Source organism: Panthera leo, chromosome A1, assembly GCF_018350215.1.
Source record: "Panthera leo isolate Ple1 chromosome A1, P.leo_Ple1_pat1.1, whole genome shotgun sequence".
NCBI classification, from domain to species: domain Eukaryota; kingdom Metazoa; phylum Chordata; class Mammalia; order Carnivora; family Felidae; genus Panthera; species Panthera leo.
Window position 1 is genome coordinate 116,550,164 of NC_056679.1, and position 14,376 is coordinate 116,564,539.

At 43.1% G+C, this 14,376-nt stretch overlaps 2 protein-coding genes across 4 annotated transcripts in view; both read left to right on the plus strand.

Moving 5' to 3' along the window:
* Window positions 1–5,782, plus strand: part of ANKHD1 (ankyrin repeat and KH domain containing 1) — a 131,636-nt gene extending 125,854 nt beyond the window's left edge. For 2 of the 3 annotated variants that reach the window (XM_042937009.1, XM_042937025.1), the window contains 5 exons: window positions 1,997–2,173; window positions 3,222–3,473; window positions 3,991–4,166; window positions 4,861–5,025; window positions 5,292–5,782. In XM_042937009.1, the coding sequence (XP_042792943.1) occupies window positions 1,997–2,173; window positions 3,222–3,473; window positions 3,991–4,166; window positions 4,861–5,025; window positions 5,292–5,351 (830 nt within the window). In that variant the 3' untranslated portion in view covers window positions 5,352–5,782. The remainder of the gene's footprint in view (window positions 1–1,996; window positions 2,174–3,221; window positions 3,474–3,990; window positions 4,167–4,860; window positions 5,026–5,291) is intronic. The other variant, XM_042937018.1, reaches the window with a different exon arrangement.
* Window positions 5,783–11,225: 5,443 nt separating this feature from the next.
* On the plus strand, window positions 11,226–14,376 carry EIF4EBP3 (eukaryotic translation initiation factor 4E binding protein 3). The gene is made up of 3 exons (XM_042937156.1): window positions 11,226–11,817; window positions 12,880–13,050; window positions 13,199–14,376. Exons 1-3 carry the CDS (start codon window positions 11,715–11,717, stop codon window positions 13,225–13,227), a joined length of 303 nt encoding a protein of 100 aa, XP_042793090.1. The 5' UTR covers window positions 11,226–11,714; the 3' UTR covers window positions 13,228–14,376.

Sequence of the window (14,376 nt, forward strand, 5' to 3'; positions counted from 1 at the left end):
TGAGCAGGGAGGGGCAGAGAGAGAGGGAGACAGAATCCGAAGCAGGCTCTAGCTTCAGAGCTGTCAGCACAGAGCCGAATGCAGGGCTGGAACCCATGAACTGTGAGATCATGACCTGAGCAGAAGTTGGACGCTTAACCGACTGAGCCACAGCGCCCCAGCTTGGCCTTATATCTTAACTGCCTGTATGGCTTCTTTTGTTTCTCTTCTTTCATGGATATAGTTACTCTCCTGGTTGTTTCACAGGTAAGAAATAGTAATACTGAAGAAAATAGAGAAGGATGTGGAGAAATTGGAAACCTCAAATGTTGCCAGTGGAAATTCAAAGTAACATAGCAACTTGAAAAAAAACAGTTTTTGACAATTCCGCATAAAGTTACACAAGGGTACCATACGATCCAGTAATTCCACTCTTAGGTCTCCCCAACAGAAAACCTATATCTACACAAAAAAACTGGTACACAAATGCTCATAGCAGCATAATAACCCAAAAGTGGAAATTGCCCACAGTCCATCAACTGATAAATATAAAACAAAATGTAGTGTATTGATATAATGGGATTATTAGTCAGCAGTAAAAAGAAATGAAGTACTGATGCATGCTACAGCATTGATGAACATTGAATACCTGATGCTAAGTGAAAGAAAGGCAGTCACAATAAGATCACATACTGTATAATTCTATTTATATGAAATTTCCAGAATAGGTAAATCTACTGTGGTTGCTTAGAGGTGGGGATATGGAGTAAAGGACGATGGGGAGTTACAGGTAATGGTGCAGAGTTTCCTTTAGGGAAGACAAAACTGTTCTAAAATTGATTGCGGTGATGGTTGTACAACTCTGTGAATCTGCTAAAAGCCTTTGAACCATATACTTTAAATGGATGAAGAACTGCTTGAGAGAAGTTTGACAGTTTTTTTATGTTGATTTTAACTATTTTTTCCTGAAATGAGTACGTATAATCCTTTTGCACACACCTGTTCCCTTTCCCCGATGCATTCTCTAGAAACAGCAGTGGCATTTGAGAAGACTGCTGAATTCAGATTTACACAAACTAGATAGAAACTTTGATATAGTTTGCAACTGTTGATTTTTTTGTATCAGATGGAATACTTATCTTTAATAGTATGCTTTTCCTCATTAGGAAGGAAACATTGGTAGATTGTGTTATTCATCTTCCGTAGGAGACAACTGTATTTATGTAGATGAACAGCTATACTTTTAGATTTTCCACAAAAGGAAAAGCAGAAGTTACTGATGGGGACCACTTAGTCACAGCATGCTCTCATTGTATGTCCCCTCTAGTGAAAGCTTTGAGATTTATCCAGAACATTATTCCAGGTGATTGCCTTTTTTTTTTTTTTAATGTTTATTTATTTTGAGAGAGTGAATGAGCAGGGGAGGGGCAGAGAGGGAGGGAGAGAGAAAATCCCAAGCAGGCTCTGCGCTGACAGCGCAGAGTCCAACACAAGGGCTCAACCTCACAACTTTGAGATCATGAGCAGAAATCAAGAGCCCAACACTTAACCAACTGAGCCACCCAGGAGCCCCCAGGTGATTGCCATTCTTTTTTTTTTTTTTTTTTTCCCCAATGTTTATTTATTTATTTTGAGAGAGAGTGCTCAAGCAGGGGAGAGGCAGAGAGAGAGGGAAAGAGAGAATCCCCAGAGGGTTCGCTCTCGCTCTCTCTCTCTCTCTCTCTCTCTCTCTCTCTCTGTGCCTCTTCCCCACCCCCTGCTGCTCCTGTGCACTCTCAAAACAACAACAAAAACATTGCACTCTTCTATATTTAGTGCTGTTTAGTGATATTCTTCTGGACTGCAAGAAAAAAATGGGTTTGGGCCATAATACAGTGTCACATAAATGGATTATTTTGCTGTGATCTACAAAAGTAAACTGTATGCTTTCTTCTTTTTTAAAAAGGAATTAAGTAAAGTTAGGGCTTTCCGTGTTAAAGCCTTGGCTGATTTGATGTCTGGACCTGTTTTATTTCAGGCTTACCATCCATTGACCCATCCGGCAGCTCCCCATCTTCCTCTTCTGCTCCCCTGACGAGTTTTTCCGGCATACCAGGAACTCGGGTTTTCCTGCAAGGGCCTGCTCCTGTTGGGACTCCAAGTTTCAACAGACAACATTTTTCTCCCCATCCTTGGACAAGCGCCTCAAACTCATGTAGGAATCCTGGAGAAACTCTTCCCAAAGAGTCTTGAATAAGTTATTAACCATTTGTCTCAGGGAACTCTGCATAGTAACTTCAGTAAACTAAAGTTTAGTAAACTAAAGTCAATGGTATGATGGTATGCAGATACCAAAGGTTTGTACTGCAGTCATGTCAAAAGTTATCAGTCATTTGTGGGATAAAAAACTTGAGAAGGGTCAAGAATCAAGAGAAGAATTACTACAAGTAGTTTTATAAAAGGAAGGACCCTTTGAGGATAGTATTGCAAAATAATTTCTTAAGTCTGCAAAGAAGTCAATTCATGTATCTATTCAGTTTGGTATGATTTCTTAGTTTATTTTTATATTTTAGAAACCATATGATAGTGCCATTTATAAGTGACAGTATTCCTTTATTCTTAGTTATTGCAACATTCAGAACAGATGAAGTTCTAACGGTACTTGAACAGGATTCAATTTTTTAATAAGCATCATGACATAGTCAATGAGTATTGGCCCTTTTGACAAGGAAAATTACCACCATGACCTGAGAATCCCAGTAAGAAACCAAGTCATGAATTAAATCCAAGATATTTGCTAACATTAACCTTTCTTCCTTATGGAGGAAAAAGGGTTGTGGAAAGACACAAAAGAAAACAGCCAAGTATAGAGGGCCACCAACTTTTTTCCAGACAATATGCTAGTTACTATACAAACATTGCCACATTTGAGTTAGTTTAAAATTATGTTTTACATAATTGTACAATATATGTTTTGAGAAGATTATTTAGAACTACAATAAGAATTATTCCTATTCCTATTCTAGGCCTTCCTTCTAGCTTTTTCATCAATCTGGAAAAAAAATTTTAGACTATTTGTTTATACTCACTATACACAGAAGTAACAAAATATTCATACAACTTACATATTTTCATTTGAATGATCTTATAAAATGAAATTTTTCTTTACAGAATCCGTGTTGTGATCTTTCCAACAAGGTTTCTCATATTCTTATAATTAGTTTTTAATGTAATAAAACAATAGAGAAATATTTTGCCACCAGGTGACTCTCCTATTCCATCTGTTTCTTCGGGATCATCTTCACCTCTTTCAGCCACCTCTGCCCCACCTACATTGGGCCAACCAAAAGGAGGCAGTGCCAGTCAAGATCGAAAGATACCTCCCCCCATTGGAACAGAGAGACTAGCCCGGATTCGGCAAGGAGGGTCTGTCGCACAAGCCCCTGTGGGGACCAGTTTTGTCGCTCCTGTTGGACACAGTGGAATCTGGTCATTTGGTGTCAACGCTATGTCAGGTATAGTTACCTTGCCCTCTGTCTGGAGGGATAGCTCAAGTAAGTTGTGGGATTTTGCCCTGATAACTTAGTTCCTTAAAACAAAACAGCTTAGTTCCTACACTTAATGATCAGTAGGGGTATATATACCTTTGAAGAATTCAGTTTCAGAGTTTGGAATGTTAGTTTCCTTTATACATAATAATATAATATGTATAATAATAAGTATAGACATAAAAGATTCAATGCATATTTCCTTTCCCTCTTAAGCTTTCCAATATAGAATGGGATAATCATTTGAGTTCTTCTAGAGAGCATTTACTCTTTTGAAGGACTAGGTAGAGTATTTGGGGTATTCAAAGGACTTCACCCAGTTTTCCAGGAACTGGTTTTTTTGGCTTGCAAAGATTGTCATGAACATGCACTGAGCTTCTCATAGGAATGAGTTCCATAAAATTTAGTATGAAAAAAAGATTAGTAATATTTTGTCATTTTACCCAAATAAATATCAAACCCTGTCCTCAATTCTTCTTTCCAGAAGGCTTATCAGGTTGGTCACAGTCTGTGATAGGAAACCATCCAATGCACCAACAGTTGTCAGACCCAAGCACATTCTCCCAGCATCAACCAATGGAGAGAGATGATTCTGGAATGGTAGCCCCCTCTAACATTTTTCATCAACCTATGGCAAGCAGTTTTCTGGATTTTTCTAAAGTGAGTCAACAAACATCATTGTAACGTGGTTAACACTTTGCCAGCCAATGTTAAGGAACAGCTTATACTGAAATAATTCTCCCTTTTGGTGTAATGAGTTTGTTTCCATGACTTAGCCAGATCTTTTGCCCAATTTCAAAAGTAAGTTATGTTGGCTACAGTAGTTTGTCCTCAAACTATGCTGAGGATGCTTCCCTCCTCTCAAAAAACCTGAGACATTTAGACTTCTCAGCTTTGGGTTTTGCTGCCACAGCTTTGAGAGAGGCCTTTGCCCCTCTACAAAGTTGGCTGTGAGCTCCCCAATGCCCTGTTGTCTGCTATCAGAACTTTCTGACTGCCCTAAAGCCAGACTGTGGCTGTAGGCAACCAAGTAGGGTTTCCCTCTTCTTCTCAGCACAAGCTCATTGGTGAAACTAAAATACGGAAAAGTTGAGGGTATTATCTGTGTTCATCAAAGTTGGGAAATTTCCTGATGATTTGCTATTGGATTTCATTGGTTGGGTTTTTTTCTTATTGTTGAAAAGTGTTGCTATTTCAGGTTATCACTTTTGATTTCTCAATACCATATGATGCTGTATTTAAAGGATCCTCTGTAGTTCTGTGGAGGAAGGGAAATTAGAAAGAACTAAGCTGGTATTATGGAATCATCCTTTATAATCACTTCAGGATTAAACCTTTCTTTCTGCTATCATAGGGTCTGCCAATTTCCATGTATGGAGGCACCATAATACCCTCTCATCCTCAGCTTGCTGATGTTCCCGGAGGACCCTTGTTTAATGGACTTCACAACCCAGATCCTGCTTGGAACCCTATGATAAAAGTTATTCAAAATTCAACTGAATGCACTGATGCCCAGCAGGTAAAATGGACTTAAGGCTCTTTTATTTTACATGTCATTCTTTTAATTCTTTGGGTATTACAAATTCTAAATATCAAAATGACATCCGACCACCTTCATCTGAATTAAGATTTTTGATATCTATATGATGCTACTAAACATTTTATCTCATGTATGTGTATTCTTCCTAGGCACAAACAGTGAATTGCCATTGCATTTATATATTCATTTTGTAAATGTCTAAAGATTCCTAATTAGAAATTCCAATTTTTCCTCCCCCTTTTCAGATTTGGCCTGGCACGTGGGCTCCTCATATTGGAAACATGCATCTCAAATATGTCAACTAAGTTAGAAGGTCTTACTCTTTAGCCTTGTTTGAGAAACCTATGACCTTGGAAGAACCCTGGGGATTTTTTTTTTTTTTTTTTTTAATGTGCCTAACTAAGAAATTCTCTCTGAGGCTTAGCAATGGAAATTTGATTGCCCATTGTATAAGAACAAAGTGATTTCCTGTCCACCTGATTATGTTCTCTGGTTAGTTTAGCCATTTTGAACTTAGTGCTTTGGCTAAACATACTGAATGCTACTTGTATGCAGAAGAGAATTAGATGATTACATGTTTCAACCTTTTAGGGTGGTAAATACATGTACAATTGTTTACATACTTAAAAGGAAAAAGTTGAGTAAATTTCTTGTCATATAGTGGCTCTACTTAATGTAGCCTGTATTAATGTGAAATATTTACCAGAATATTCAATAAAAAGATGAACAGTGTTTAGAAGTGGGGTGTGATCCTTTCAGTGGTCATGCAGGTATTACCCAATCCACAATCCTATTGAACCAAGTTGTTAATACTCTACTGCTAACAGGCATCTCACATTTTATGCTTGGAGATCATTTTTAGACTGCCTTGAAAAAGCATTTTGAAGATTAGTTACCTACCTGTTCTGTGTTAAACATTCCTTATTTTCTCGTTATCTTCCCTATCATTTTGTAAGTGGGAAAGTTTTAAGCCCCTGCAATGTGTCTTACCTGACTTTAGCAGATAGGCCTTTGCGAAGTTTAGCTCTTTATGGATCACAAGTGTCAATAAGAACAATAGGATTGCAATCAGGTGACACTGAACAAACGTAGGGACACCCAAATCATCAACTTCAGGTTCCTTTTGTGCTCCCTGATTTTTATCTAAAGATTATTTTGTTATAGTGTTTTATGTTTTATTTGGGTTGGGACATAGGAGTGGGTGGGAATACCTCCTGTAATGCTGTTGTATTGTTGAATCAGCAGAGTAATGTTTATAAATATGTAACTAATTCTGGACTTAGTTCCACAGCCCCAAGTATGAAGAGCCAATATGTTTAACAAGCTAAACACAGGAACACTAGAATGGATTGCTTTGGCCAAACTATAGGCTATGCCAAGAATCTGATGCAATAGAGAAGGAAAAACAAGCCTCTGAAAAGAACAGTCATCAACTTATTCATGTTTTAATATAGTAGAGTGTCCTGGTCTTATGGATAGGCAATCCAGAAAACAAAACAAAACAAAAAAATGTAAGGCCAATAGAGAAGTCAAAACATGTATCAAGGCAAAGAAGAATATGTAAAAAATTAAATTAAAATAACTAGCAGCAGAACCATACAAGCAGCACTTTTCAACTTTCATACCAACAGGAGTTCTTAATCTTACCTCCCTGGCTCCTAAAGCCACCACTAAATGGGACACACCAAGTTCTGTGTTAGACATACCTGATTCTTTCGTTTTCCATATCGCCTTACATATGAGTCTTTAAGCTCATTTCTTATTTTCTATTTTGAATGGATTTGAAAAGTATCACACATGTTGAAGTTACTGCTTTTTTAGTGCTTGATAACCAAATCAAGTATTTTCAAGAGATGCCTTTACCTTGAGGGTGACAAAAGACCCCTTGGGTCACCTGTACATCTTGCTATTTGTGTTTACCGCTAACAACAACAACAAAAATCACCTAATAGTAAAATGAATGAAACTACTCTTGGTGAAACATATGCTAGTGACAGATAATATTAAGTAAATTATTCAGTGGGACAAAAATGTTTTTCCTATCTTAACAATTTACAATACATTTGAATTATCTGGGAGAGCCCTTAACCCTGTCTTCTGCACCTTGAGTATAACAGGATAAGAAATTTTATCTCAGGTCAGGAACTATAATCCATGAGTAGAGGGGACAATTATGAGAAACCCCTAGGAGGATTAGGAAGAAACAGGAGCTGTGCAGTTGGTAGTAGTTACTCAGGATACCCTCCTCCCTGCCCTCCTACCAGCACTGCGTTCTTTTCTATTTGGATCCCTCCTCCCCAACCCATTTTGCCTGCTATAATCTCTTCTTCCTCTGTCTTGCCTCTTCCTGGCATTACTTTACTGCTATTTTACCAACCTGAACCTTGGATTAAACCTAGCTCAGGTAAGAATTTAATTACTTTCAAAATATACAAGGGATTTGGGGGGAGGCAGCATGGGTGCAGTGGAATAAGAGAGGCCTAAATTCTGTTTTCATTTCTGCCGCTTGAAGCTCTATGACCTTAGGCAAGTCCTTTTTCATTTCTGGGCTTCACTTTCCTCATCTAAAAATAAAATTGAACGTAAATGAACTCAAAAGTGTCTCTCAGTGCTAACACTTCTCCTTTTTCTTGTGAAATGGATATATGGTATGGGAATACTGGAAACGAATAGAATGTTTACATTACTGAGGTTTGAGAGCCACTACCATTGGTTCTCACATGGAATCAGAAGCCTGCTATTGTGGGGAACAGTACTGATTTTGAGATTTTAACAGAGGCAGAAGAAAACCTTGCACATTCATAGTGAGACTTCAAATCATTAAGAAATGTCCTGCTGAGGCATAGATCAAACCCCATCAGAATGAGAATAACAGCTCTTTCAAGGAATAAAACTATATCGTCAAGGTTTCTGGACCCACTTATTGCAAGTAGTATTTAATGTAATAAAATTCGACCACCAATAAAATCATTGATGTTTTAAGACCCTTTAAACCTATTGTGGCTACAGTGTGCTGACTTGCCCTTTTATAGGCCAGTCTGCTTCCTTCAGTCCCTGCTCTCAAAGGGGAAATCCTATCACCTCAGCTAACCAGAACGAAGAAGAGAGTTGGACAGCCAATGGTGGCCTCTCCCAACCAGAGGTAAGAAATCTCAGGACTCAGAACTACAATTTTCATCTGTTCTTGTAGGTTCTGGCCAAATCCTCCTCTCATCCTCAAAGCTTCTAGAAGGGGAAAGGCTAGTCATATTATAGTTTCAAGCCAAAGCAAAAGGAATAGTTAGTAAACCTGGTTCTGTCCCACTGTTTAAGACCTTTGGACCACACTATAAACCCAGGAAGTGGCAAATAAGCTTGTAGGAAAACAGCTTCTGAACATGTTGTTCTCTAACTAGTCCTAGATCTCTTCTACCAAGAAGTGTTGCTGGTTGTGACGTCTTCCCAGTGGACCCTGTCCTGGGGTGAGGGGCTCTGATAACACTGTTTTCTGTTCATCCTTAAACATTTGTCACCATTTGCCATCGGGCAGATTCTTCACCTTTACTTTCTCCTGTAGCAAATAAATGAGAGAAAGATGGTTTTAAGTACCCAGACTTATATGTATTAAGACCACTTCCAATAAAGAACAGAAGGCTGGGCTCCAAGACCAGATTTGGAAAACAGGATCATGAGTCTTATCAGATTGCCAACCTATTTTGTGATTATGTTTTACCTCCTGTTTTATCCTCATGGCATTGGTATAAGTCCAAAGTACTTTGTCTGGTAGCAGGGACCTGATACTCCCTTATAGGCTTAATCACATCTTGGAGCCTGGGCGCAGGGCTTTTTTGCTTGTTAGTTTTATTTTTTTGTTTTGTTTTGGGTTTTGTGTTGTTTTTTTGTTTGTTTGTTTTTTTAATGTTTATTTATTCTTGAGACAGAGACAGAGCATGAACAGGGGAGGGGCAGAGAAAGAGGGAGACACAGAATCCGAAACAGGCTCCAGGCTCTGAGCTGTCAGCACAGAGCCCAACACAGGGCTCGAACCCACGAACTGTGAGATCATGACCTGAGCTGAAGTCAGATGCCCAACTGACTGAGCCACCCAGGCGCCCCTGCTTGTTAGTTTTAAACTCCCATATTCTAATGGGAAGTCAGTGTTGAGACTCTGCATGCATGATATATCTGACTTTCTCTCTCAAGCCAACAACCTGTCTCTAGTTCCCCAGCCCTTAAAGCACACAGCACCTCAAAATTAAGCTCCTAGCAGTAGTATTACAGTAGTATTAGCTGTTGCTATTGCTTTGTAGTAGAAATTAACAGAAGGGTGACCTCACTTCCACACTGATCCTTCTTGAAAACATTTAACACTTCTCTTCTAGGTCTCCTCCTTGCACTGGTCTTTCTCAGTCTCTTTTGGTGAATCCCCTTCCTCTACTACCCCTTAAATAAATGTTGGTGATGTGCTCAGGCCTCTTTGTAGGCTGTATCTTCTGTCCAGGTGATCTTATCCCACACTCCTGGATTTCACTCCACCCAGATGTGAATCACTAGCCCAGATTTCTCCCCCTGAGCTTCAGACCCATATATCTAGCTCCTTACTGTGCTGTTCCAGCTCAGCATTCCACATAGACTATGCATTCCCCAATGTAAGATAGGCATCTCGTGTTTTCCCTGTTATACTACCAAGGCTCTCAAGTCAGAAGATTGGTAATTATCCTAGCTTAGCTCCCTCACCCTCACTCCATCTTTAATCAATCATCTTATCTTCCCCCCTCCTGTCCATTTCTCTCCATCCTTACCGCCACTGCCCTTCTGCCCACTCCATTTCACTAGGCTAGAATCTTCACCTTCAGTCTCACTGTCCTCCAGCCCATCCCTCTCTCCCCCAACCAGACTTACCTCACTCAACTTAGAAGCTGAGTTTTGATAGACGGCTTCCCACAATCTGCTCCCAAGCCTTACCCTCCGGCACTGTCAAGACACTTCTTTTAGGCATACACCACTTTGTAAGAAACTCGAAAACATTTTGGAAACAATAAAATATACATATCCTTGCTACCTGAAGTGTTACTCTAAGGACCTACAGACCTAAGGGACCGCATCACCTGGAATCTTATTAAAAACCCAGAATCTTAGGTGCACATTAAAATTTGAGAAGCACTGAGTTATTAAAATACAACTTAAAAAAAATGTTTAATTTTTTAACAATGTTTTATATTTGAGAGAGACAGAGACAGAGCACAAGCAGGGGAGAGGCAGAGAGAGAAGGAGACAGAACCTGAAGCAGACTCCAGGCTCTAAGCTGTCAGCACAGAGCCCAACGAGGGGCTCAAACTCAGGAACCTTGAGATCATGACCTGAGCTGAAGTCCGATGCTTAACTGACTGTGCCACCCAGCCAGCAGCCACCCCTAAAATACAACTTTTTTTTAATGAGTGTAAAAATCAGAGCTAAGGGAAAATCAGATGAAGCCAGAACTGAAGTAACATTAATACTGATATATGCAGGAAGTCCTGTGGTCCATACTTAATGGGGTAGGTGGTAATGCTGATTTTTGAGGAAGTCAGAAGAGAAGTGGATCAAATCAAGATTTTCTGTGGTGTTTATTTAATTTTGAGAGAGTGTATGCTAGCAGGGGAGGGGCAGACAGAATTCAAAGCAGGCTCCACATTATTAGCACAGAGCCCAATGTGGGGTTGCAACTCACTAACCATGAGATCATGACCTGAGCCAAAGTCAGATGCTCAACCAACTGAGGTGCCCCAAATCAAGATTTTTAGTATATGTAGGTACTAGGCTTAGTACTTACTCTTCCACCACCTCTCTCCCGCCTCCTTTCATATCACTGTGCCTACATCAAAAAATCTTCTAAGGCCAGCCTCTCTGATCTTCCTTTCCAGAGAGCTAAAGACAAAGCTCTTCTCACCAGCCCCTGCCCTTTTTTAGTTTCCTGAGGTTAGCTGTGGCAGCGAGATGAAAGGACAGGCCTCTCCTGTCGCCCAACAGTTATTCATCCTTTAATCAGTCCAGGTATCACTTCTTCCAAAAAGCCCACTCTCCCTCCCTGACCTTTCCCTTCTTGCTGTGCACCAGGCCATGGGGACACTTTTGACCCTATATACCGTAGTTGACTGATGGGAGGCAGTGACCAGCTGTGAAGGACACAGGCTCTGGAATCAGATATGCTCAGGTCTGAAACCCAGCTCCCCCTCCCACAAGATAGGACTCGGAACCAGGGACTTAACCACTCTGGGCTTTAGTTTCCTCACCTGTAAAATGTGGCTAATAATAGTGCTTTACTGTCTAAAACTGTTGAGAGGAATGGATGAATTAACACATGGCAGTAATGTGTGCCATACGTCACTGGTCCCGGCGCCCAGCTCAAACCGTAAATAGTAAACAGCTGAGTGGCTGCAGCAGCGTCAGACCCGCCAGTGATGCGCTGGCAGGAAATGAAGGCTTTTGCCTGGGGTTTGAGGCTCTCCAGCTTTCTCCGCATCGGGTTTGCGCTCTCCCGGGTGGGGCGGGACCCTCGGTTTGAGTGACGGCTGGTGGCCCGCCCCGGGCGTGACGTCGTCCTGGTGTTGTTGCTGAGGCCGCACGTGGTCCGCTGAGTCCGCTTCAGACTTAGCTGCACTCCGCGTCCTCTGCACGAGCCGATTGCCTTCCTGCTTGTCCCGTTCGCTATGTCCACATCCACGAGCTGCCCGATTCCCGGGGGCAGGGACCGGCTGCCCGACTACTACAGCACCACGCCTGGGGGCACGCTATACGCCACTACCCCAGGAGGTCAGCGGGCCGGGCTGGGGGGTCCGGGGGCTTTGGGCAGGGCAGCGCGTGCGTGCGACTCGAGGGAGGGCCGGAGGTGCAGGTCTTGGACTCCATTCGCAGGCCCCTCTGCAGGTTGTAGCTTCCGCAGGGGCTGAGATATGTTTGAAACTGAAGCCCTGTACCCTGAAACCTCAAAGTGATGCAACATGGCCTTGAGCCTAGCTTCCGGGTGACTCTGTGCCTTGCTCACCGGCCCCTCCCAACTTTGCCGCCGGGGAGTAGGAGCCGAAGCCCCAGCTGAGCGTGGCCTCAGCAGGAAGCACCAGGTCTTGCAAAGCAGCTACAGCCGGGCTCAACTGGGCTCAGGCAGTTGGGGCCAGGATCTTCGGGCTGGCTGCCTGGGATCTTGAGCTGCTGGGCTCCCGACCCAGGGTTTCCTGCCACGTGGAGGCTGAGGGGAGGGAGGGGCAAGAACAGGGTAAGGCCCTTTGAGGACAGAATTGGGGCCAAGTTCCTCTAGGCTGGGACAGGGCCTGATAGGACTTGGGAGGGGTCAGGATAAGAACAGTATGTCCCTGTGTCTCATGGGGAAAGCAGCTGTCCAGAGGAACACAGCCTTTCCCTGCACGTATCAGAACCCAGGTGGTAGCAGGGGTGAAACGCCTTTAAATTTACATTGTTATTTGGCTTCCTGATCCAACTGCCTGAAGGGATAAGGCCCCCACCCCCACCGAAGCCCTGAATTTCCAGAGCCAGCAGAGCCAGACAGGAACAGCCTGAACCACCTGAAGTCTCCCAGGTTTTGTGCTCCTCTTAGAACTGTGACCTGAACCTATCCTAAACCAAAAGCCCCTGGGCATCCCACTTGCCTTATGGCACTTAACCACATCTTGGTTAGACCTGGAAGTCTTAAAGTGCCGTGAAGGCTAGTCAGCTAAGATCCTGGCTGGGCTGCAGAGTACTAGCCCTTTAATACATGGGGTAATAGGACTCCCAGTTTCCTAAAAGGCTTGTGTGTGGCACCCCAGATAGCTCCATACCCAAGCTCTGGCCTCTTATCTAGTCCCTACCCCTCAACAGGCACCAGGATCATCTACGACCGAAAGTTCCTGCTGGAGTGCAAGAACTCACCCATTGCCCGGACACCCCCCTGCTGCCTCCCTCAGATTCCCGGGGTCACAACTCCTCCAACAGCCCCACCCTCCAAGCTGGAGGAGCTGAAGGAGCAGGAGACAGAGGAAGAGATACCCGGTAAGGAAAGCAGGGCCTAAAATTAAGAAATGCCTGGAGTCCAGATGCCCCTGTGAAGTAGAGTGGGAGGTTAATGCTGAGAGGGGCTTCTGCACTGATGCTGAGCTTATAGCCCAGCAACCATTCCAACTGCCTTCTCTTTCTCCAGATGACGCACAATTTGAAATGGACATCTGATCCAGTGCAGAAGATCCCATGTGGAGTTAGAGGAGTCCCTCATGCCGCTGCTGCCATCACCTCTTCCTGGGGTATTCCAAATGCCAGTTGGCCTCATCTAATTTGGAAGGGAGTGACTTGTTGGTTTCAGGCCTCCCTTAATTCTGAAGCAGCTAGACCAGGGATAGGAGTGGGCAACTTGCCAAGCCCTTAGCTCTACTTTCCCTTTGGTCTATAGGTACTCCTCCCAGCTCCCAGCCCTCCGTCATCAGGGACTGAGGCTGGGACTGAGGGATGGAGTATGTCACTGTCTGACTGCTTAGTAAACATTCAAAGAAATGCCTTGACTCCAGTGTTCTCCTCATCACTGACCTTGCCATGTCAGCCACACAGCTGAGCGCCCCAGCGACCTGGTTAGTATCAGCAGCCCCTTCCCAGCTGTCACTGGGCCCACTTCCAGAGCCTGAGGCAGGCAATGGGGGCAGACTACAGGAGCCGCCCAACAGCAATTGCCTGACCCCAGCCAAGGGCTGTTCCAGCCTTTCCAGGAAGCAGCCTTCCTGTAACTGGGCCTCTCCAGCAGTCTCTCCCTATCTATTCCAAAGCGGGGGAAAAAAGAGGCACTACCCCAGGGTTTCACCTTCTCCAGTCACTCCCCATGCCTTTTCTGCCTCCCACCTCTGAAGATCAGCCCCCTATTACAACACTGAAAACCTGTATCTTCCCTTCCCAGCATGATTTGAACCTCTGTAGCCCCTTCACGTGGCTCTATTGTCCTCAGAGGGTTAGAAGATACTTTCAAGCCCAAATTGAGGCCCCAAAGGTCACAGTCCATGATCCCCTACCTCAGCAATCTGCTCTTTTTCTCCTTCATTGTATGCAGCTACGTTCTAATCTCTGTAGCACTGTCTATCTCAAGGGTGACAGAGTACAAATAAGGCAGTCTCCTTTCCTTAAGGGAAAAATCTCCCCTGCTATGGAGCCTCTGTTCTCATACTGAAATGAAGTCATCCAAAAAGGGATACTCAGCCCAGCAAGGAATGTGTGTTTCAGTCTATTTTGGGGGGAAATGGCAGGCAGCAAGTGATCATGCCTAGCAAGGCCATTCATGATGAAAGAAGGAAGGACAGAGGTCCGCAGCGTATACAAGGAGCAGGGCAGTCAAGGACA

Coding starts and splice junctions, on each gene's coding strand:
- EIF4EBP3 (XM_042937156.1), top strand. CDS start 11,715: ATGTCCACATCCACGAGCTGCCCGATTCCCGGGGGCAGGGACCGGCTG. Junction 11,818..12,879: donor ATACGCCACTACCCCAGGAG/GTCAGCGGGCCG, acceptor ACCCCTCAACAG/GCACCAGGATCATCTACGAC. Junction 13,051..13,198: donor GACAGAGGAAGAGATACCCG/GTAAGGAAAGCA, acceptor CTCTTTCTCCAG/ATGACGCACAATTTGAAATG.